This window comes from Alosa sapidissima, chromosome 24, assembly GCF_018492685.1.
Source record: "Alosa sapidissima isolate fAloSap1 chromosome 24, fAloSap1.pri, whole genome shotgun sequence".
In the NCBI taxonomy this organism is placed as follows: domain Eukaryota; kingdom Metazoa; phylum Chordata; class Actinopteri; order Clupeiformes; family Clupeidae; genus Alosa; species Alosa sapidissima.
In genome coordinates this window covers 10,958,317-10,983,412 of record NC_055980.1, presented here as the reverse complement: position 1 = coordinate 10,983,412, position 25,096 = coordinate 10,958,317, and the positions used below count along the sequence as shown (strand labels likewise).

Genomic DNA, 25,096 nt, shown 5'->3' with positions numbered 1-25,096 from the left:
ATCACATGGACCAAGGACACCTGAAAAGGTCAAAATGTAGACATACACCAATTATCTCAGCAATGTAGAAACCAGGAGAAATGTAGGAAGAAACCAAGAGGGAGATTCTAATCAACTTCAATCTTTTGTATGTCTGTGTGTGTGTGTGTGTGTGTGTGAGAGAGAGAGAGAGAGGTGGAGAGAGAGAGAGAGAGAGAGATAGAGAGAGACAGACATAGACAGGGAGATAGATAGAGAGAGGAGTTTAACTCCAGCACATGCCAGGCTGTTCCACAGCTGTCCTTTCCCACAGCTTATGAGCCCATTTAACAGCCTGCCTCCCCCAGCCCAGGGACGCATCCAGCAATCATGTCAAAGAAGGTCAATTAAAGGCTCTTATGAGCAGCCCCAGGTGTGGAGCGGGGACGAGAGAGACTGCAGGGGTCCCCCTAGAGACAGGCAGGCGCCCGAAATAGTGCCTGTTTAAAAATACCTCCATGTACTGTACAAAACCCCAGTCTCTACCCAACCTGAAAAAGGAACTAAGTACAGCTCCCCAGGTGCTCCTCTCCATCCCTCTCTCTCTCTCTCCCTCCCTCTATCCATCCCTGTCTCTTACCCTCCATCTCTCTAATACCTCTCCTGCTCTCTTTCCCCCTGCACTCTCATCTTCCCTCCTTCCGTCTTTTCATCCCTCCTTTCTTCTCCTGAGTGACTCAAGCTGTGAATGGAAAAGTGGTTGTACCCTCTCAGTGGTTGTACCCCCTCTTCTATCTTTATCCGTTCATCCCTGCGTGTCCCTTCTTCTCTACCCCTCTCTCTCTCTCTCTCTCTTTATTTCTCTCACAGAAGAGTCTTTCTTCCTCTCTAAACAAGCCTAGTGTCTATCTGTCTGCTGATCCCTTCTTCCCTCATGCCATCCCTTTCTCTCTCATCGCTCTCTCGCTCACACTCTCCTATGTGCCCATTGTTGTCTTGGTCTTTCTGCGGTTGCCAACCAAACGAGCGCTTCTGCCCTCTTTGCCGTCCTGCTGTCTTTAAATTACTCTTTCTTCTCTCCGGCAGACCTGCCAAGCTGGCTGACTCACCAGCTCTCTCTCTCTCTCTCTCTCTCTCTCTCTTACATTCACCCACTCTCTCTCTCTCTCTCTCTCAGGCTCCTCCTCAACTCTCTCTCTCTCAACTTTCTCCATCTCTGTTCTCTGAGAGAAGGAGAAACTGTCCGACTTGCCGACTTGCTCTCTCGCTCCTCTCCTCCACCTTGTTCTCCTTCTCTCCCTCTTGCTCACTTGCTCGCGGTCTCTCTCCTTTGCTCTTGGCCTGCCTCTCTGCCTTTGTCTCCGTCTGTCTGCATCAGTCTGTCTGTTTATTTGTGTGCTGAAATGAGTGCCAATACACCCCACACACACACACACACACACACACACACACACACACCCCAAGAGCATCAATATGGCTCTGTAATTATAAACAGCAGCAGGGGGCTGGGGGGCAGCAGGGGAAGGGGATCAGGAGTGCGCTTTGCTCTGCTTCATTACAGAGAGGCTCTTGTAGCGCCGGAAGTGGATCCGCAGCAGTGCCATACACAGCGCTGAGAGCCGGATGAGATCAGGCGGCTGATTGCAGCCCTTTGTGCCAGAGAGAGGGGCTTTGTGATGCCTGTGTGTGTGTGTGTGTGTGTGTGTGTGTGTGTGTGCGTGTGTGTGTGTGATGAGAGTTCTGGTGACCCAGGGAGATTTGGAACGGTTAACATGTGGATTATCGTGGTCTCCTGGAACATTCATTTCCATGTGAATACAGCTTGGCTAGTATTAGGCTAGTAACGGTGTTAGCCGTATCAACGGTCTGGTTGCAGACTACAAGATGTCTGGTAAGCTTCTTATTGCTGATATTCAGTTCAGTTTATATATTATTATATATATATTATATACTTTATAATATTATATTTATATTATAAAGTTTATACATTATTATTTTACTTTTTCAAGCTCTGATGCATGTTAAAGTGCATTTCTGAATTCTGGGTATCAAGTATGAAATGTTTGGTAAGGTTCTGAGCAACATTCTAGCATTCTAAACATGGTTTAGAACGACCAAGTTGTTCTGTGTTCTCTGACTTTGTGTGAGCCCTTCGGTGAGGTTCTAAGCATGTCTAAAGATGCTGCTGACATTCTGCGTGTTCTCTGACTTTGCGTGAGCTGTTTGGTGAGGTTCTAAGCTCGTCTGAACATGCTGCTGACGTTCTGCGTGTTCTCTGACCTTGTGTGAGCTGTTTGGTGAGGTCTTTGATGTTGGCGATCTGCTTCCTCTTCTGCGTGACCAGGTCGTCCCGGAGTTCGTCCACGCGCGTCTTCAGCTGCGTCGTCTCCGTCTGCAGGCCCGAGCGCTCGGCCTGCAGCACCGCCACCTCCTCCATGCGCTGCTGCTCCTCGCGCTTCAGCTTCGCCGTCTACAACACACACACACACACACACACACACACACACATGCACACACACACGCACACACACATGCACATACACATGCACACACATACGCACATACATGCATGTAAGCCAGGGAATCTCCTGTATACCTGTATCAGGGTTTCCGTTGTCCGGTAATTACCGGACATTGGCCGAAAAAAAAAATGAAATGTCTGACAAAATTAAATCTCTCCGGTCAAATTGTCCGATTGAAATTGGCTAATAATCCCGTCCCCCTAACGCAATCTGAATTTGAGAATAAGCCTTAAAATGTAAGCCTATATTAAAGCAATACGTCCTGGCTATGTTTTTAAATGTATAGGCTCTACCGTTTGAAAGCTATTAAACAACACGCATAGCCTATGCTGCATTTCAAATAGGAAACATTTCAAATAGGAAGCGCACGCTTAAAACGTCCATGTTAAACAACGAACAAATGAGTGAGGCGGTTCAAACATGGCCAGGCCCAGGCAGACTAGCCTTAAAAGTTTTTTCAGAGGCCAGACGCGATGGATGATGATAAATTGGTAACGTCTGAAGCCTCAGATGTCCGGTCAACTCCACCACCACCAGATAAAAAGCATAAGTGTCGGGCGTATCTATCAGAATCATGAAGTCGGAAGTGAAGTTGCGGGGTTGCGGCCGCTCCAAGACACTGTCATTCTCCGTGTACACTGGACATGCAACTGTATTCTGTACCCAAAGCATACAGTAGGCCTATGCTTTCTCTGTCTATGATCTGCAGGGTTAGGGCCTCCTCGACGAGGAGATTTCTGGTCCGCGGATAATTTCCGGCACAATTAAACGGTATCATTGAACCGCGGACCGAAAGAAAAAGTAACTATACATTTCCCAGAATAGGAAATATTTCTTAATTTATTGTTATCAAATAAAGAGGCATAGCCTTAGGGGGTAGTGGTGTGAGCGCTCATTCTTGTGTGTTTCATCTGGGCAAGTTAAACAGTGGAACAGCAACAAACAACGTAGCCTTTTTAAAACAATGGACGAAGCGGACTCTTGCTGTCCATGAAAACATAGATATTGGCTAGATCTTGTTAGGCATGTTTATGTTAGGCTAATGAACATGTTGCATTCTATTCAGCCTGATTATGTCATTCTTTAAGCTACATAGCCTGTCTCCAGTTTTCCTCAACTTGACTAGGTAATTAGGAAGCGATAATAGGATATTTGACCCGCATATCATCAAAATGTCCGGAAAACGAAACCTCTGCCGGTCACTTTGACCGGCACCATTTTTTCCTAGCGGAAACTCTGACCTGTATCTATACACAGAAAAATACTATTCTACATCTCGACACAAAAATCAGGTAAGTGACTAAAATGCTCCCACATACATTATCCTTAACACATAAGCCTTTATGTTCACACACATGACACATAAACACACACAGACAGTTTAAATCCATGTGTGCCTACTGCAACCAAAATAGCAGCACAGGACATAAACACTGAGGTGCGGTTGTGCTGGGATTGGAGGGACTGTAGAGTCTTTAACACACATGGCAGCTGAAGGTTAATGCTGACAGACATTTTTATCTTGCTCACTCACTCACAAACACACACACATCCCCTCATTGTTTAGTCTACACAGGTCAACTCATATACGCACGCGCACACGCACACACATACACGTGCACGCACACACGCACGTGCGCGGACGTGCGCACGCGCATACGCACACACACACGCGCACACACAGACACACACAAGCACGCTGCACCCACCGTCTCGGTGAGGGACCTCTCGGTGTCCTGCAGCCTGGCCTCCAGCTCACGGCTCTTCTCGGTCAGCCGGTCCAGCTGGGACTGCAGGCCGTTGCTCTCCGACTGCAGCTGGGCGTTCTTGCTGGTCAGCTTCTCGGTGAAGCCCAGCAGCTCGCCCTCGCGCGTCCGGCTGCCCTGCACGTCGCGCTGCAGGTCGTTGATCTGACCGTTCAGACCCTCCACCTCCTCGCGCAGAGACGCCAGGTCCTGCTCATCCCTGATGACCGGCCGGAGAGAGGGAAAGAGAGAGCAAAAGAAAGTAAATAAATGGCCGTCTTTCAGATAGTTTAGTTAGCTAGCTTCATTATCCCCCGAAGGAAATTCAGATTCATAGTTACTGCTCTACACCAGAGATCTATAAGCTATATCCTCCTTCTTGGGTGGGTGGGGTGGGGCTTTTGCCTTTATACAAATAGGACAGTGGAAAGTGACAGGAAATGAATGTGGGGGGAGGGGGGGGGGGGGGGGTCAGAGGAAGGATTAGGAAATGGCCGAAGGTTGGAGTTAAAACTGGGGTCATCCTGGGCACTCTGACCCGTGTGCGGTTGGGATGCTGCAGTGCTACGCTCTCTTCTTTACACATTCCATCCTGCTCTTCCCCGAGGACCGGCTGGAGAAAGGAGGGTAAGAACAGGAATATACAGACCCGAATGAAAACGTCTCGCTATCCATCAGCTACCTCTCCTCTAACAAGCCAAAACCCTGCGAGTCTCCGAGAACGGACCGCGGAGAAAAGGGATTTACAGAAGCAAACAGGAAATATCTCTCCATCTTTCAGTTCCTACCGCTCGCTTCCTCCTCTCCAGACACCACGACACTGTCCCCGTGATGGATGAGAGGAGGACATAATAAAAGTAGGAAAAAAGGAACAAAACTCCTCTCCATCCCTCTCCCTCTCCTTCTCCATCGACCTCTCCTTCAATCTCTTTTCTTACCCATCAAGGTTTACTTGGGTCATAAATGTCGTTTAAGGTTGGGTCTTAAATGTCGATTATCTCCTTAACATTTCCCGGCGACATCCATCCAGCAGGTGTAGGTAACAGCGTCTTTATGGGCGTGGGGCAGAAGGCAGGAGAGGTTCAATCTGTCTGCCCGAGGTAAGTGGCTCCTCGGTCTGATAATGCAACTCCTCAATCGCGCCTCCTCCATCAGGGCTCCTGGAGGGGGCCTTTCACGTCTGCCGCACCCCTTTAGAGCTTCTATGAGGCTCTCTGAAGATGAAATCTACAATGGCACACTGGCAATGCCAAGGCCTAGTCGGAATTATGAATGAATCTCAAACTCAAACTGCTTTTAGTCCGTCTAAAGCTCAAGTTAAGCTATTAAGCAACTTTGGTTTCTATGTCTCAGCACCACTGACAAAAAAAAAAAAAAAAGAATGAATGAAATGCCCTTCCCTAATTTCCATGGCTTTTCGAAAAGGCAATAATTAAATAGCTTAAGTGGCTTTAAGTGCATGAATGGATGTGATCCACCTTCCTCCTCCTCCTCATCCTCCACATCTTCCTCTACAGAGCAGCGCAGCCATGACCCAACTGCACCTCCCACGGCCCCCGAAGGACACGTCTGGACAATTGCCACGGGCAGAGACATCAGCACGGGGCGAGAACGGCAGCCAGCGCGACGCACCTGGCCTCTACTGTCAGATCCGCACGCAGATCGAGCGGAGCGGCACTCGGGCGGCGTGCCGCGGCGGCGGCGGTGGTGGTGGTGGAGGAGATGACGAGAGCTCAAGGACACTGTGAGCCAATGCTATTACTGCTGCTATTACTGCTGCAGCGCTCTTGAGCTGTTAGGAGTGGGAAACGACTCCAGGCAAACAGGGAGATGAGACAGGAGAGGGCAAGGGCAGCTACAGAGCAGTTTGCATGCATGTGTGTGTGTGCGTGTGTGTGTGTGTGTGTGTGTGAGGGTGTGTGTGTGTGTGTGTGAGGGTGTGTGAGGGTGTGTGTGTGTGTGTGAGGGGGTGTGTTTGTGTGTGTGTGTGCGTGTGAGGGTGTGTGTGTGTGTGTGAGGGTGTGTGTGTGTGTGAGGGTGTGTGTGTGTGTGTGTGTGTGTGCGTGTGAGGGTGTTTGTGTGTGTGTGTGTACTCAGGTGTGGTGGTGTACGTTACTGTATAAACAGAGAGAGAAAGAGGGAGAACAGAAGAAGAGGGACAGAGGCAACTAGGGGCGAGAGACACAGAGAAATGCAGCAGGAGAGAGAGAGAGAGAGAGAGAGAGAGAGTATGTATATGTGAGAGAGACTGACTGTGACTGTGACTGTGCATGTGCTTCTGTGTGTGTGTGTGTGCGTGCGTGCGTGCGTGCGTGCGTGCGTATGTGTATGTGTGTGTGTGTGTGTGTGTGTCTCACCTCTGGTGCTGGTCCTCCAGCCTCTGGATGGCCCCAAGTTTCTCTCTCTGGCTCTGGATCTCGGCCTTCTGTCTGTTGATGATCTCCCTGTACTTACTCAGCTCATCCTCCCAGCGCGGGCGCTCGTCCTCCAGACACTTCACCTGAGAGGCGGATAGAGAACGACAGATGGAGAGATGGAGAGAATGAAAAGATAATGAAATGAAAAAGAAGAGATGAATGAGTCATGGGTCAGGAAAGATGAAGAAAATGAGACGCCGAATGAATGAGAGCGAGAGAGCAGGATCATTGTGTGTGTGTGTGTGTGTGTGTGTGTGTGTGTGTATGTGTGTGTGAGAGAGAGAGAGAGAGAGAGAGAGAGAGAGAGAGAGAGAGAGAGAGAGAGAGAGACAAAGAGAGAGTTCAGTGTTAATGTGTGGATTAACATTCACATGATGGTGTCACATATGTCTATGCACACTCTCATTTGACGCGCAATATAAACGCAATCACATGGAACGATTGCACAAAACAACAGCTACAATTATATGCAGACACTAAATTATTCTTCCAAATGTACATATTCAAGAGAATAGGCAAATGGGCATTGAAGTGTCCACTTAATGAGGAGCACAGATGACCTTTAAATGAGCTTGAATACAGCTCAAGATAGATTCACATTTAACATTGTGCATGCCAAATATACAGACACTGACACACACACACACACACACACACACACACACACACACACACATTCACACACACAGACCTACCTTGGTTCTTAGTGTTAGGAGCTCATCCATGCCCTCCTTGAAGGTCCTCTTCAGGTCATCCAACTCTTTAACCTTGGTCTGGTACATCTGCCAGTCAGACACACATTATAGCAAAACACACACACACACACACACACACAAAGAGACATGGAATATCAATAACCAATTCTTCCTCTTCAGCATCCATTCATCTCTCCCCCCCCTCTTCATCAATTTGTCTCCATTCATCAGACTTGCTTGAGCGGCCTGCGCTAGGCAACGCTAATGCGGCTAATGCAAATGCTAATGGGCCTAATGGCGACGGGGTGTGCGTGCGCGGGACTCCTTGATAAAACTCTCCAAAGCTCCGATGTAAGCAGCCTCATCCTGGCCCCCCTCCTCACACACACACACACACACACACACACACACACACACACACACACACACACACACACACATTCCCAGGGGACTCTCTGTATCAGGTGCTCATCACATCCGCCAAAAACAACAGGGAGTGGAGGAGCGGAGAGGTGCAGAAGAGGGGGAGAGAGAGAGAGAGAGAGAGAAAGAGGGAGCGATGGAACGGGGGGGGGTGTGCGGAAGACTGAGAGGAGGACAGAGGAAGGATGACGAGAAGGAGATGGTGGGCGTCCGCGTGCAGTCGCTCTGCTATCTCTCTCAGGCAGCCACCGGCGAGGAGGCAAATCAAAAGGCAGCAGGAGCTATGAATCTGAATACAGACTTAAAGCAAATAAACACTAAACAAACAAACAAGCAAACAAATCAATAAACAAACAAACAAAAAAAGAGAAACAGGTTCAGTGCTTTTAGATCTGGTTTGCCATGGCAACAAAGCAATTGGTTAGGCCTGATTACAGGGTGCGGATCTGGGTATAAGTCTCTGTGTGTGTGTGTGTGTGTGTGTGTGTGTGTGTGTGTGTGTGTGTGTGTGTGTGTCTTAGAGAGTGAGCGAGAGAGAAAGAGAGAGAAAGTGTGTGTGTGTCTCAGAGAGTGAGCGAGAGAAAGAGAGAGTGTGTGTGTGTGTGTGTGTGTGTGTCCGTGTCGACTGCTGTGGTCAGCAATGTCCACCAAAGACACATTTTTATAGCTATTTATAGTCCCCTCCAGAGTCCCGGGGGGCGTGAGTGTGCACTCTGCCCTCACCTCCACCTGCAGGACTCCAGTAGCCCCTTCCACTACGCCCTCACGCATCTGTACTCACACACACCCCACGGTCACCTCCCGTACTGGACAGTCGATATTGAGACCAACACGTCCTTGCGCCCGTGTGAGTCTTTTAATGACTGTGAGAGTGTGTGTGCAAAATAACCATTACACTCGGCTTCTGCTTAGAGAGAGAGAGAGGGCAAACTCATGGGAAATGCACACACACACACACACACACACACACACACACACACACACACACGACACGGCACCTGAGTGTGCACGCACCGCACAGTGTATAGCAGTCGCAGTGGCAGTGCAAGCAGGTTGAGAAGGAAATCTGGACTGACCACTCCCAGCCCAATGCTACGTAACTAACTAACAGGGCCGGTCTAGTTTCGGTCTCTCTGCAGGCTATTCATCTGGCGGCTGGTGGGTGCGGCAGCGGCGGGCCGTCTTGGGGCGGGAGGGCTGATGAGGAAGCGGAGCGGACATGACCAGCCAGCATCCGCAGCTTATTTGGAATGAGCCGAGAGAGAGAGAGAGAGAGAGAGAGAGAGAGAGAGAGAGAGAGAGGGGGGGGGGGGGGAGAGGGGGAGGGGGAGAGAGAGAGAGAGAGACAGAGAGAGAGAGAGATAGAGGGGGAGAGAGAGAGAGAGAGAGAGAGAGAGAGAGAGAAGAGATGTGGCGTGTGATAGTCTACTGTGGCCTGGTAGGCCTTGTGATATGTGGGTCACTGCTACTGAAATGGTGTTTATATCTTTTTCTCTCTCTCTCTCTCTCTCTCTCTCTCTCTCTCTCTCTCTGTGTGTGTGTGTGTGTGTGTGTGTGTGTGTGTAGATGAATGTGATAGCGAGGTTTAAGAAAATAAGATCAAGGGAAAGAGCAGGGAGGAGAGGTGTGTATGTGTATAGCTCTGTGTGTGTGTGTGTGTGTGTGTGTGTGTGTGTGTGTGTGTGTGTGTGTGCACGTGTGTATGTGCAAGCTTGTATGTGTGTGTGTGTGTGTGTGTATAACTAACCTCAAGCTGGTCTGTCTGCTCCTGCTTGTTCTTCTCCAGTTCACCTTTGGTCTCTCGTAGTTTGGCATCCAGCTCATTGGACTTGATCTCCTCTGATTCCTGAGTGGGGTAGAGAGACAGAGACAGACACAGAGACAGAGAAGAATTAGACAAACCAAGCTTCCTTCCTCTCAACTGTCAAAGGAGCTTAGGTGAAACAAATGGCTCCTTTACGATTAATATTTTAACAATTAATGCATCAAGATCATTTGGGAGCAACACAGCCCCATACTGCCCTCCAGTGGCTACTGACTAATATTATTCTACATGCAGAAAAAAACTTGGGTAATAAAAGCCATCATGAGAGCAAAAGCAACAGCAACAACAACAGATGCTAGATTTGTGACAACAATATGGACACCAAGCCTTCCCCATCAGTGCTGATGTAATGACAGAAGGAGTTGTTTTCAAGAGTTCATATTTTTCTAGAAACTACTAATATTTTGGATGGAAAGTTGTCAACTAATTGTTACCTAATCCTCATTAACAGGTCAGGTAACAGTGTAAAATCAGCCAACATTAATTTCACTCATCAAGAATTGAGTCACAGCTGCTTGGGGTTTTTCTGCAAAACCTTAGAGAGATTTCAGCCAAATTAGAGCAAAACAAACTCACACAAACTGGGAAAAGATCATCTTCTGTTTTGCCCTGAGGCCTGGTTCATTACACCAACTAATTGAAATCTCAGCCACCAGTTATTGAGCCCATCATATATTTTATTACACTCAATACTTCATTGAACCATCTCACACAGCTTTTCTTTTTGTCTTAATTATGTCCTTAATTGTGCAACACAACCAATGGCTCTCTCTGCTAATCAGTGACTAAGCGTATTGCTTTCCTTTCCTATTTTTCTGTCATCTGTCCCATAAGGACTTCAGTTCCCTTCTCTCTCTCTCTCTGACTGACTGACGGCCTGACTGACGGCCTGACTGACGGACTGACTGACTGACGGACTGTCCACTGGTCTTTGTCTGGCAGTGGTCACCTGATAGGTACGGATCATGTCCTGGCAGTTCTTGCGGATCTGCTCGGTCTCCTCTTTGGCCTGGGTCAGTTTGGCGGTGGTCTCCTTCAGCTTGTCTTTTGTCTCCTGCGTAGAAAAAGTGGATGTGACATTTATATTTTGTGTATATATATGTGTGTGTGTGTGTGTGTGTGTGTGTGTGTATATATATATATATATATATATATATATATATATATATATATATATATATATATATATATATATATATTTCTTCTTTCATTCAAAAACATAAACTACACATTTAAGGCATGCATCTCAATAGTATGGGCACGTAATGGGAGGTGAACCGGTGACCTTGGCTTTCCTAAGACGTAATTGCATAATTTGAGCTAAACTGACGTACTTATTTTTAAAGTCATAACATCTAAGGGGGGACTTGCTTTCTGAAGAGGACAGCTGGCCGTGTCCTACATGAGATGCTCAACTGGACGCGTTCTCAACAGCAACCTTTTAAAGCAGCTTTCTGTTTCGAAAACATCCTCTTCATGAAAGAAACTTTTGAGCAAGTCACTTAATCTTTAACATAAAACTTTTCCAAATGACTTTGCCACGGGTGATGCGTCATTCAAGGGGAAAAACAGAATATGTAACTTATGAAAAATATGACTAGTCATGATTACTGCCTCATGCAGAGAAACAATGGAAAGAAAAATAATTTTCTGTCTCCGTCATGGACAGAAACAAATGATCTCCAACCGAATTGTTCAGGGAGCTCAGAGCACTCTAATGGCAGCAACTATCACAAAATCTCCCCCCCCCCCCTTTGTCTTTCTTTCTTTCTTTCTTTCTTTCTTTTTTACAAATTTCTGAGTGCATCTACAGCGATTAAAGCACTCTGGTTTCTTATTAGGGCGGGAAATGAAAACTCACTTTGCAATAAACACATTAGCCGGTAAAATTGCCGTCTTAATGTTGTTTTGCTAGGTTTGCCAATTCGCCACCCCCAGAGGCACAGAAACTTCTCGACTTGTCAGAAACTTTGTCTGCCAGTCTAACCCCAGGGAAGAGCCCAAATCATTTTTTTTTTTTTGGATCAACTTAGTTGCACTCTCAGAAATTACATATGAGCACAGGTAGGAGAGCAGCCCTTTGGCTATTTTTCAATACACAGTAAGGTGAAGCACACAGTAAGCCGGAGCAGTGAGCTGCCTTGCTACAGCGGCGCTCGGGGACCAGTCAGGGGTTAGGTGCCTAGCTCAAGGGCACTTCAGCCGTTCCCACTGGTCGGGGATCGAACCGGCAACCCTCCGGTTCCAAGCCCGAAGTCCTAACCAGTAGGCCAAGACTGCCCCGTCATCAAGATACTATCAGACACAAATGAGGGGATTGCCAGTTAGAGAGAGGTTTTTTTTTTTTTCACATCTTCTGCAGTGACTGCTCGACAACATTCACCTTTCACAAGCCTGCAGGCTGTGAGGAGACAGCTGACCTCACAAATAAACTGATCTCCGATCTCCACAGGAAGTGTCAAACTGTGCCTTCCAAAACCAGAATCCGTTCAGAAAATGTCAAAAATCGAGAATATGTCTGAATGCCTTGAGACAAAGTATGTTCCTTCCTCTCACTGGGTATATCAGCACTAAGTAGCCTACTGGTCTAAGAAGGAGTCTGTCAAGCTATATTCATTAGCAGGATATGCAGACTTAAAGGTTGTGTAAGGTAGTCTGCTATTATCTATGCATATTCCAATGATTTGATTTGGAAACAATGTCGGCAGCACAGTGAGCCAGGTCTAAGTAAGGCAGCTTATGGCGGATTCATAGTCTACACAAGCCACAGGCACGCCTACAGCTGCGCAAGGAGGATTTGGTGTATACTTGCGCAGCAAAATATGTTGCCCAACTTTTTGTGAGTGCCATGTCACACGTTTCCATGCCCGTGGACTATGAGAAGCCACTTCAAAACGAGGGGGAGTCTTGTGTGCACACTTAACGCAAGGCTAAGTGACACATTAAATAACTGTCTGGACATTATTGATGAATAACACCCCTGGGAAACAACCTGTGATTGGTTAGAATGAGAACAAGTGAGAATGAGTTTTATTCAGCGAGCCAATATTTTTGACTTTGATGAGCCAAAAATCTATTACCAGAACCAACTACTTTGTTTCACTCAGTTAATTTTGGTCCGTACTCATCAGCATTAAGACCGACTGGGTGAAGGATCATATAATCGTGTTTATTGAGGAAGTGAGCGAGCCAGACAGATCACATGGTGTGTTAATGGTGAGACGGGCCTGGCGGAGAGCTAGTGACCAGTGGCGCGGCCAGCGGTGGAGTACCTTGTGGGCGTCCGTCTCGCTCTTGAGCTTGTTCTGAGCCCACTTGACTTTGATGAGATGAGAGTTGATCTCCTCCTTCACCTTCTCCAGCTCCCGCGCTAGACGACTCACTTCACCCTCCTGCACTCACACAGAGAGAGAGATAGATAGATAGATAGATAGATAGATAGATAGATAGATAGATAGATAGATAGATAGAGAGAGAGAGAGAGAGAGAGAGAGAAAAAAATAGACTTGTAAGTTGTCATATTCACAAACTGTTTAACAGTGCACTCTCTATCTCAAGAGTCTAAGTCCAGGATTACAAGACTGACTAAAGCCAGAGACCGGCTTTGAACTTTGCACTTTGTACTAAGCACCTGACAAGACTGTATTGTTGCATCACAGAAAGGGGCAACAATACAAGAAAGGGGGCTACATAGTCCATATCAAAGACTCATTCATGCATGTGCTCGAGATGGATGAAACAATAAGGATCAAACGCAGATGGAGAGGACTGAAGATAAAGATGGATGAAGTGACTAAATAGAAAGTAGAGGAATGAGAAATTGTCAATAAAGATGTGAAAATGACAGTGTAAGAGGATAAGAAAAAAAGGGCAGAAGAAAGATGGGAGGAGAGAAAGAGGACTAGGAGGAGAAAAGGAAGAAAGATGGGAGGAGAGGAAGAGGACTAGGAGGAGAGGAAGAAAGATGGGAGGAGAGGAAGAGAAATAGGAGGAGAGGAAGAGGACTGGGAGGAGGACAGGAACAACGGTGAACCCGTGAGGCTTACCTTGGCCTCGTGCAGCTGATGCAGGCGTCCCTTGTCCTGGGCCAGCTGGTTGCCGCGGAGCGCCTGCTTGTCCACCTCGCGTGTGGCCTCCCTCAGCCTCCGCTCCAGCTGCTCCTTGTCCCGCCGCAGGTCCAGCGCCTCCTTCTCCCCGCGCACGTACTTCATCACCATGGCCTCCTTCTCCTGCCGCGCCTCCTCACACTTCTTATTGGCCTGGGGCAGAAAGCACAGCGCCACGCCGTTACACTCGGCACCAATCAGAGGAGGTTTTCACCAGTCACTTCCACCAGTGGAGCCAAAAGTCTAGGCACCAGGGAGAAGAACTTTAAAAATGGTGAAGATTTAATCATATATACAGTAGTTTGTTCTGGGAGGACTTCTGTTTGTTTGCATACTCAGAGAAGGTCAGAGAAGCACTTACTGCACAAACTCCGAAATGGCTTGACTTGGATATGGCCAAAGAATTTTGCCTTTATTTTTTTTTTCAGAATAAACTATGGGTGCATGACGCCATGATGTCATTTTTTACAATCATTGAGTCCAGACTTAAATTACACAACAGCCCAACCCTGCCCACCATCTTCAAGTTACATGTTTATCTTGTGAAAGGGACTCAATAAGATCTTTGGTCCAAGTTGGTCTCGCAGCTTGGTAGCACATCAGCAACAATTACACTTAAGACCTAAGTGTCTGTGCACAGTGTCAAGTGCTTTTTCCTAAGGGCTGAGATTGTACTCCACAAACTGATCTTTGGCTCAGCAGTTGGTGTGGTTACTCACTGCCTCAGATAATCAAATCAAGTCAAGCCTAAAAGCCAGCCAGTTAGTATCCCTGTATCGCGACCAGCATATTATTTAACTTTCTGCGGCTGCATTACAGATGTCCTGGGGTTAAAGGCTGTAATGTAATAGTGGGAGTACAAGCTTCTCCACATGAATGACTGTTTCCTTGGTGTGGCAGTCTGTTTGCTTATGTACTTCCTGAGACTCAAAAAGGACAAGATGACAGATTTGGCCTCTGCCTTCTAGACAGGGTCAGGACGTGAGTGTTCCGCTGGAGAGAAGGGCACTGATTGGTGTGCCTGGTCTTGCTGTTCACTTCCTGACTGCTGGACTTAGCGCTTGGGAGAGGTGCCAAGTGCCAGCTGCCCTGACTGCAGTGGAGAACTCACACAGGTAGGTGTGTGTGTGTGTGTGTGTGTGTGTGTGTGTGTACAGCAGATTCCTCTGAGACAGGCCTTCGGAGCGGTGCTGGCCAAGCCAAACACAACACTCAAACGCAACCCTGTCTCAGAGCAGTAGGTCACATGGATAGACCACAGAGAGAGAGCAGGAGCTCTGGTTCACACACACGCACACACACGATTCGTGTTTAAGGGAGAAACACCACCAACACTGTAAAATGTCAGGTTAGCACGCTCATTGAGAACTAGGCAAGCATATCCACAGTAACGACAGAAACTACAGAAGCAGAGTCCTGGGGCCTGTACTACGAAGGGAGCTTAACCTACCCAGATGTACTGTAACCCAGGGTTACTTTGTAAAACCGGGGTTGACAAAACCTGGTTATCATAAGTGGTGTTAATCGGTACTACGACGCTGATTATGAAGTTGATTTGTTGAGCCGGGGTTAACCTAATTGGAGTTTGTGCGCGTTCACATAAAAGGGGCGGGTTGCAGCACAAGTCAGCACTTTCAATGATGACGCGATCTCCTTATTTTACGGACGAGGAATGCACAATTATTGTGACAAGTTACGAGGAATTAAAACTCACTCTACGACAAAAATCAAATACGTTGGCAGCAAACAAAGCAAGGCAAGGCTGTTGGCAACGTATTGCAGATCGGGTAGCCTAAATGCCTAAAAGTAAAGTTTTATTTCCACATGTTCTTCAAATATGTGTTACGGAGGATTAATAGCTTGCGGAATGTCTGAAATGAGTTGAAATAATTAAATTGCCTATTTTGAGTTCATAAAAAGGCCTACAGATGCAACACAATTCAGAAGTGGGCATATAGATTACAGTAATAAGGATAATTTAATGTTTAAGTAGCCCCTATTGACTGATTTAGTGTATGCCTAATCCTGTGAACATTTCAGATGCAACACCATTGCCAAATGCACATGGCAGGAGGTGAAAATGAAACACAAAAACATTATTCAGAATATAGGTTTATATAGTTATAGCTTGCATTAATATTTCTTAATTATGAAAACATATAGGCTAGGCCTACAGCTAACAAGAAAAAGGTGTCTTTGAACACTACTGTAAGGCACCAGAGTGTTTTACAATAGCAGAGGAGTTGGCCGATTATGGAGGGGGTTGAGGGAGGCATTTGGTCGGATTCTGGTGCTAAGGAAATGTGTAGCCTTTATGTGCAGGTAATTCAACAAGTTTGTTAAAATGGTGATTTTAATTTATTAGGCCTACTGTAGGCTATGTATGATTTATTTTCGGACAGTAGGCCTAGGCTATTCTTGCTCAGATGTTCAGCATATGTAGGCCTATGTCCGATTTATTTTCGGACATACAGTATTCTTGCTCAGATGTTCAGCATCACCGATGGAATACATGAATTGTCCACGTAAGGGCATTGCTATGACGGGTGACTCATCTGACAAAGATAACGAATTCCCTCAGCTGACAATCTATATCTTCATAGAGAATATTGTCCGGGTATATATATATATCTGGCGGTCTCGAAAACCCCTCGCCCTGCGAATAGAGCCCCTCACGATTTGCGCTCCAATGTTGTATGGATCATCCAGGTATACGTCGACATTCTCGGGAGAAATTGTTAGTAAAGGGGTGGTACTTATAAAGGGTGTGGTTAACGGAAACCTCGGGTTAACCAAGAACATAACCTGCTCGGAGCAGGTTTGAGATGCAGCGTAAATTGCCATGGCAGCATATCTCAGTTAAAACCTATCCACCTTTAGTAGTACGGGTTAATCGGGAAGTTACGCCACACGTGATCAAGTTACTCTCGAAGTTACCCAGATAAGCCAGTAACTCCGCTTCGTAGTACAGGCCCCAGGTGTACTCTCTTGCATCATACAAAAACATAACCCTTCTGTTTAGAACAGAAACAACTTATTATAGGTTATCTTTTCCAAGGTTGTATGTGTAATAGTGGCACAACTTCATCTCTGTTTATATTTTCAGAACTGTTTAGAAGTGAGCGCTTAGAAACCATATATAATGTTGACACATTAGGCTTTCTTCAGCTTTCAAGCCTTTGTTTAACCATACACAGGTTCCTTTCCCCTTTAAGAAATCTCTATGAGTTAATGCCTTGTGTGTGAGTGTGTGTGTGTGTCATGCGTCATGCTCTTTACACACAGAAGCATGCTGTCAGCATGATGCGAAATTCATTAACAGTCATGGACAAGCGGAACAGGGCGTGTCTGTGTGTAAGACAGAGAGAGGGGCGGAGGAGAGACCTGCATACAGATAACAGAGTCACCGCAGAACCACAGTCACCGCAGAACCACAGCCTCGTCTTTACTGAGTGGCTACTGACCCTACACACAATGACAGAAGGAGGCTTTGTGAGTGTGTGTGTGTGTGTGTGTGTGCCCGTCTCTTTCAATCTCAGAGGAGCAGTGTGGTTCTCAAGGCGATGACCTCAGTCACCATGGCGACAACCCTTTCTCATCCGCACCAGCTGCTGCCGTTCATGCTTGAGGAAAAATACTTTGTGGAGCTGCAAATATTAAGTGACAGCCTTTGATTGATCAATGAGAGAATGAACGAGACGCACTGTCTCTGTGCATGAGCAAGGGGATTGAAAGAGAAAGAGAGAGAGAGAGAGAGAGAGAGAGAGAGAGAGAGAGAGAGAGAGAGATGAGAGTGACAGATAATGGAGAGTGAAAGCTAAACCACAGACTCATCTTTGTTGAGTGGTCTCAGACCCATTGAGCAGGAATAAAAGAAGGCTTTGTATAGCAAGGTCTGACTACCTCTGTATATATGTGTGTGTGTGCTCAATGAGCTCAGCCTTTTGCTGACATATTGGCTAGGTGATGATGTCAACAGCAACAACCCTGGTTTCCACAGCAATGACCTCCCTCCCTCCCTCCCTCCCTCCCTCCCTCCCTCCATCTATCCCTCCCTCCATCTATCCCTCCCTCCCTTGCTCACCTGCTCCAGCCGGTAGGCGGTCTCACGCTGGATCTGCTGGATGGTGTGCTTGGCCCCCAGCTCCTGCTGGTGCTGCTTCTCCCGTGCCTCCTTCAGCTCCTTCAGCAACTCCTCCACCCGGCCCTCATACTGGAGAAACACACACACACACACACACACACACACACACACACAGAGAGAGAGTACCACAGGTGGTTAGACCTGCCCAGCACGCTTGTTTTAGGACACCCACACACCAAACAAGAGCTATTTATACCTCGATGACTGCAGCAGTCAATCGGGGGGAACAGGTCTGACAAATCGAGTGGTGATTAAGATTTCAGCCACGCACGCACACACGCACACACACACACACACACACCCTATACACACAACCTAGACACACAACCTAGACACAATCTCTCACAGCACACATCTGCCCGAGGAGACAATTATAGCGATCTCAAGGTTTTTGCGATGATTTACTACCTCGAGATGGGTGGCTCCTGTGCTAGCGGCACACCTGCCATCTCCAGCGCTCACTCAGGGAGGTGTGTGTGTGTGTGTGTGTGTGTGTGTGTGTGTGTGTGTGTGTGTGTGTGTGCGCCCTGCATGTTTATCACTTCACTGCCGTTTCTGATCAGGCACTTCTCCAGATGCCTCATTCACTAATAAATCATAATAAAGCAGTGTGATTGATGGCCCTGCCCATAAAAAGGACTCCGGTCTGTGTGAAGTCTCGATACCAGCACAGTGCACTCTGATGATAATGAGCACTTCAGCTATTGATGTTTGTCAAGAGGCCCCCCAGGGCTAAATTTAGCTTGGCAAGTCAGAAGCCTCATTCAGCTGCCGGAGAGGAGGTGAGAGATGCTGTAAAAAACAAGGTCGCTGTTCTGAGGAGGACATTGGTTTTATGGGGATGAAGGAATTGGGTTAGATACAGGAGAAGGGTGTGTGTGTGTGTGTGTGTGTGTGTGTGTATCAAGGCTATGGATGGGGAGGTGATGATTTAAAAGTGGCACACATGAAGAAAGTGTGCAAATGATTAAGGGAGAAACTGGCACATGTGCTCACACACCCTCACACACATCCACACAGGCTGAATCCCAAAATGAGCCCTGAAGGACTAAAGACTCACAGACTTAATTGATCTCAGGTGCTAAGTGAGTGAGTGTGTGAGGCCACATCATGGGTTCAGATAGGTATACATGGGATTGGGACAGCACTTCACAAGATCACATGTACCTTGGCGATGTTTAATAACAAAAACGTTGCTGACACTTGCACCATGTACGTGTGTCGTGCAGTTATTTACCTTCGGAATTTCCGGATTTCCCTTCCCGCCTGGGCGGTAAACGTCACACCGCTTTGAACTGTGGGTAATTCCCTTCTGTGAAGTCTGCACTGATGCAGACTCACGGAAAGGGCGCGGTAAGTGTGTACTCAAAACCTCACGGCCTTTGAAATGTGACAATTGGGACAGCCCTAAGCCCTTACGAATTTTGCGAGAAAGCGCAGCAAAGTCTGTGAGTCCGGACTTTGGGATTGGGCCACACACACACACACACACACGGGAGTATGCACATCACAAAATACATATAACATGCACACATATAAACACAGAATACAGAAACTCCCTCTCTCACATACACACACACACACACACACGGGAGTATGCACATCACAAAAGACATATAACATGCACACATATAAACACAGAATACAGAAACTCCCTCTCTCACATACACACACACACACACACACACACACACACACACACACACACACACACACACACACACACACACACACACACACACCAATAAACAGACATTTATCCATTTAGCCATCATCACCACCCACAACTGCTGGCCTCTTTCTCTCCAACTCGCTCTCTCTCTCTGTCTCAGTGTCTGATCATCTCACAGGGGGCCTCTTTCACTCTCTCCATATGCCTGTAATCTGGGGACCGATCAAACAACCTCCCCCTCTGTGTGGCTCCTCCTGGAGGCGGACGATCACAGCGTGCTGGCCCTGCCTGAATAACCACGCCTCTGATCGGCCGGGTGTGTGAACGACGGGGCGGACTCAAAAACAGAGCACCAGCTGAGTGTGGCTTCTGTGTGCGGTTTCAGCTGCGCTTTCAGCTGCGCTAAAGCCTCCTCATTAGCGGCCTGATTGTCTTGGCCTAGTTTCAGGGTGGGGGAGCTGTGTGTGTGTGTGTCTCTGTGTGTATGTAATAGTAAGGTACATTGATTGTCCTGTGTGTGTGTCTCTCTCTCTGTGTGTGTGTGTGTCTCTGTGTGTGTGTGTGTGTAATAGTTAGGTACATTGATTGTCCCGTGTGTGTGTGTCTCTGTGTGTGTAATAGTAAGGTACATTGATTGTCCTGCCACAGAAGCTTGTGCACCATGGCAACGCTGTTGTGAACGTGCGTTCTACTAACAGCTATTCAAAATGCGGCCAATCCAAAGGAGAACAGAAATGTACAAAACAGGAGGCCCTATAATTACAGCTGCTTTAGTTCTACCTAACAGCAGTGACACGGTTGCATGGAGAGAGTGTGTTTTTCAACATAAAACTAGGGTTTTTATTTAGCCCTTAACTGGATGGCTCTGACCTCCGAGCTCTTATGATTCATCCACAAGGTTGTGCAGATTGTTTAATTGGCTTGGTTATCGGTAACTGCCACGTCTGGCAGGAGTAAAGTGTTTTGCTTTGAGGCTAACCTCCACGCGACCTGAGCTTCCTCAGAGAGATGGCTATTGAGAGAGGCACAAACGTGTGTGAGAGAGTGACCACTGCTGGTGGCCCTTTACCTTCTTGATGGTGGACATGTGCTGCTTCTCCGTGTCCAGCCTCCTCTTCAGCTCATCCCTCATGCTGTCCTTCTCCGAGCAGATGCCAAGGATCAGCTCCTGGTGCCGCCGGTTCTCCTCCAGCAGCCTGCGGAACCAGAAAGAAAACACTTAGAACCCCCACAGACCAAAACCCTACACCAGGGGTTCCCAAACCTTTCCACGACAAGGCCCCCCAAATACCACTAGGTTCTGGCCAAGGACCCCCTTGATGTGTTATTAAACCCATCGACAATACTACGGCAAATTTAAAAATACATTAAGCTAATCCTAATAATTATTTTAGCCACAAGCACTTTGTGATGGAGCATACAGTGTGTAAAAATTACATTTTGGGCTTTCTGCTAGATGAGAGCTATCACTCTACTATTATTCCCAGTCATTATCATGGAAAATAATGTTCAGATATGCGACAAATTATTATAATGGCATTTGTATAACAACCCTCATAGTAATAGGTACATTTAAAAATGTTCAAATGTATTTATTTGTTGCTTTTATTTTTCCTTCCAACTAGCTGAGGCCCCCCTGGCACCCACTTTGAAAACCACTGCCCTACACCACAGGGACACTCGGAACCCCACACACAGGGACACTTAGAACACGGAGCACAGTAAGAATACTATTAGGACTCTGCAATGGGTGCCTAGTGAAAATGCACAACTGGGTATTCTGGATGTCATTTTTGATTTAACCAGTGGCCAATAGGTTATATTACATATCTTGGATTGCTCGCAGCGGAGCTACTGTCTGAGAGAAAGGAAATAGAAACGGTAAAATTGCTGATGGCTCCAAAAGCCTGGAAATGACACTGACCCACAGCAATAACCCCTAAATAATAAGCTATTATGTATTTCGACCCGGTGAAAAGTGCCCTGTTTGGCTAGAAAACAACAGCCTTGGAAAGCAGTGGTGTTACCTCGCTACCAGGCAGCTTGGACCAAAGCCACCTCAATCCAGCCTGAGAAATCCCACATGGACCACATCTATGCCCCACTGCTTAATCATCAGAGAAAACAAACAATAACTCCAACCCAACGATGTAGCCTAGCGCTAGAAAGCTATAGCCAAGTGTGGGCTGCAAAAACCCTCAAGAGCCATGACTGATAGCGCACACAGAACCAGATGTTCCCTTGACAAACCAAATCAGGGAGCCATGTCAATATCAGATGGGCATTTTCCCAGGATGCACCTCTCACTTGCGTCAATGGGCTCCGCCGACGGAATAACAGACACCCAGAACAGACTGCAGTACACCCACGAGAGGAGCTCGCAGTCAGATATAACCCTTATCTGCATTTCCCATCGAACCGTCCACACACACACATGCGCACGCACACACACACACCAGGCAGTAGCATTGATGGACAGCATATGTGATTTAAAGAGATGGGGGAACGAGAGCGGTGTGCAGATGACTGGCTCTGATATGAGTCATCTGGGAGGAAGGCAAACAACCACGCGCTGAGACCCAGTGGGCCCTAAAACACACACACACACACACACACACACACACACACACACACACACACACACAGCAGAAGTCCGCTCCTTTCAGCTAGAGGGCCGCTGTCGTCACTGACACACCGCGCTGCGCTATTCTCAGGCTATTCTTCAAATCACTGGCCTACGTTGAGCGGGCTGGAGATAAGGGAAATGAATCAAACAATGTGTTACACAGAGAGGGACAGGGTGGAAGAGAGTGAGTGAGAGAGTGAGAGAGGGAGAGAGAGAGCGACAGAGAGAGAGAGACAGATAGGGAAAGAGAGGACTAAGTGGACAAAGTGAGCTGTTGCGGCAATCTTTTCTGATAACATCTCACAAACCAAGAGAAAGAGTATTTTCACTTTTTGTTTTACCCTAACAAACAACAGGGCCCTTCAGCCTCTCCGGTATGTCGGTATGTGCTTGTTTTTAGGATTTGTAGTCGTGATGAAAAGAAACAGATAACACCACGTAATCCTCCTCTACACCCTTGTGCTGTATCTCTCTGTGTCCATTTAAAACATGGTGAGGGCCAGAGAGCTTGACGCATTCAGCAATGAACACAATTTGTCAACAAAACAGACTGTCTGTGGTTTATCTGGAGGACTGAAAACAACACAGATATCAGCAGTAGTCCAGCAGGGACATGTAGCTCCTCCAGGGGGTGAGTGGGCTTTGGCTTCCACCTTCACCACAACCAACTTCTGAAGCAGTGCTTCAGACTATGGTCATTATTACCCTGTTATATAAACAATATTAGATTATAATAGGCCTACTGTATACAATAACATGGAGCCTGCTCAATATACACACAGACAGGGAACACACAGATTCACCAGTAGACCTACTTGGTAACTCTTCAGCAATGTTGAGTGTGTGTGTGTCTCGGGTTGTTTCAATTTCACCTAGCCGAGGTAACCCCTGACTACGACCACCGTGTCCACGGCACTCATCCAAACAGAGCGCTATTACATTCTCAATTTCCTGTGTGTAATCTTAGTGCTGACTTCTTCAGGGAAAGTAAACAATACCACCCCCCCCCCCCCCCCCCCACATCACATGATGACACTGTTACGCGTCTGACCACATCAGTGGTCTCCTGTGGACCTGTGGACTTGAGAACGGAAGGACATGCCTTTCCGTCATTTACAGTTTCACAATTGTCACAAACTGGGAAGTAAATGAGTTAAGCTTTTTAAAAAAGGACTTATTTTTAGGGAAATGTCTAGACTGTAGTACGAATCTATCAGAGGGTTCCTTGTGCATGGCATGCAAATGAACACAGTGCTTCTTTTCATGCTGACAGAAGAGCCACCTCCAGGAAATACTCTGAACTCTGGGGGATCTCCTGTAATAGCTGGAGACAGAGAGAGAGACAGTGCACTGCAGAAATGAAAGTGTAACAGAAATACTGATAGCTGTGCACAGCGCTCTGGAATGTCAGCTCCTAGCTGCGATGTCAAAAGCAGAATGGAGTGAACAGGAGGCCCTGGCACTGAGGCACTGAAGCATGGAAGCTTCCAAAGTCCTCTGCTCTGGTGTGTGTGTGTGTGTGTGTGTGTGTGTGTGCATGCGTGCGCCCTGCAGAGCTTTTCAGACAAATCGTAACTTGATGACATTGCTTTCATCCAATAAATCCCTTTTCTTTTGTATCACTCAGGCAGTTCATTAAGTGCAGAGTTTCAACAGAAACCCAGCCACAAAATGTGTGTAACACAATAATCACGTCTGCTAAAGTGAAACGGCTCTGTCCCAGGGAGGTCATCCTGGGACTGTTCTCAAGACAAACAACAACCAGGACAAAGAGAAAACAAGCAAACTCACTTCTTGATAGCTTTCTCCTGCTGCGAGTACTTGTACTGGACGCACTTCTCGAAGACCCCCATGTTGCTCTGGTCCTTGGGGAGCCCGTTGGGGGGGGCCCTGCCGTCATCTCCCGCCAGCTGGCAGGAGAGCAGCTCGGACTCCAGCTCGTCCAGCAGGGACTCCTGGGAGAGCGAGCGCTGGATCTCCGACATCGTCTTCCGGCTGCAGTCCGTGTCGTAGGGGCTGGCGCTGGAGTTTGTGTTGGAGGCCGCTGTCGGGGTGGGTGTCTGTGGGCTGCTCTTGCCCGAGGTGCTCGCACTGCCCGGGGGAGTGGAGGGGCTCTGGTCCCCTGCGCTGTGAGGAGAGCCTGGGGCATCGTTGGCACGGCTGGGGCCGTTAGCCACTGGAGTGACAGGCACGGTCACCTCACTCTGTGCGTGAGCAGGTGTGGGTTCTGTTAGTCCACCTTGATCGGCGGGAGAGGGTTCTATCGCCCCGTCTAATCCAGTCGGAGAAGACATGCTAGCGCTGTCTAGAACGGCAGGACAGGGTTCTAGGGCTCCATCGACAACTGCTGGAGAACATTCCACTATCCCATCCAAGAGGACCGGTGAGAGTTCCTCTACTCCGTCCAGAACCGCTGGGGAGGATTCCTGAATTAGACAGACCGGTGACAATTCCGCTGTTTCACCCACGACGGCGGAGGAACATTCCAGAGACACGTCTGGCGCACCGGTGGGAGTCCTGGCGTCATCCATAGACGAAGTGCCGCTGTCGCAGCTGGTGTTGCCGTCGGCCTGGGACGGGGGGTCTGTGCCGCGCTCACCCCCATCCCCGCTCTCCGACAGAGCACTGTCCTGCTCCTCTGCTCCCCTGTCATTTTCCTTGGCGCTGATACCGACAGGCTTTGTCAACAGCTCGCTGCTGTTGCCAGTGACCTGCTCTGACCCCGCGGCCGTTGCGCTGACCTCCGATCCCCCCTTTGGGTCCGCAGTGGCGGTGACCTGCCCTTCCTGATGGTCTGGCTGTTCCATCCTCACCTTCACGTCTACCGCAGCTGTGAGCTGAGACTGACAGACAAATGAGAAGAAGTAAGAACAAGATGGGGAAAAAAGTCATTAAAAAGTGTCTAACTGGAGGCACAAATACAAACACAACACTAACAATACTTATTGTATTAATGATTCAGC

The 25,096-nt window shown here is 47.7% G+C and overlaps 1 protein-coding gene across 3 annotated transcripts in view; it reads right to left on the bottom strand.

Moving 5' to 3' along the window:
* ccdc186 (coiled-coil domain-containing protein 186) overlaps positions 1 to 25,096 on the bottom strand; it is a 40,199-nt gene that overhangs the window by 12,176 nt on the left and 2,927 nt on the right. For all 3 annotated transcript variants that reach the window (XM_042083615.1, XM_042083614.1, XM_042083616.1), the window contains exons 2-12: positions 23,925 to 24,976; positions 20,577 to 20,703; positions 17,776 to 17,904; positions 13,632 to 13,844; positions 12,858 to 12,977; positions 10,535 to 10,639; positions 9,508 to 9,606; positions 7,338 to 7,424; positions 6,583 to 6,725; positions 4,190 to 4,445; positions 2,239 to 2,428 (exon numbers count right to left, since the gene is read on the bottom strand). In XM_042083615.1, coding sequence (XP_041939549.1) covers positions 2,239 to 2,428; positions 4,190 to 4,445; positions 6,583 to 6,725; positions 7,338 to 7,424; positions 9,508 to 9,606; positions 10,535 to 10,639; positions 12,858 to 12,977; positions 13,632 to 13,844; positions 17,776 to 17,904; positions 20,577 to 20,703; positions 23,925 to 24,940 — 2,485 coding nt within the window. In that variant the 5' untranslated portion in view covers positions 24,941 to 24,976. The remainder of the gene's footprint in view (positions 1 to 2,238; positions 2,429 to 4,189; positions 4,446 to 6,582; positions 6,726 to 7,337; positions 7,425 to 9,507; positions 9,607 to 10,534; positions 10,640 to 12,857; positions 12,978 to 13,631; positions 13,845 to 17,775; positions 17,905 to 20,576; positions 20,704 to 23,924; positions 24,977 to 25,096) is intronic.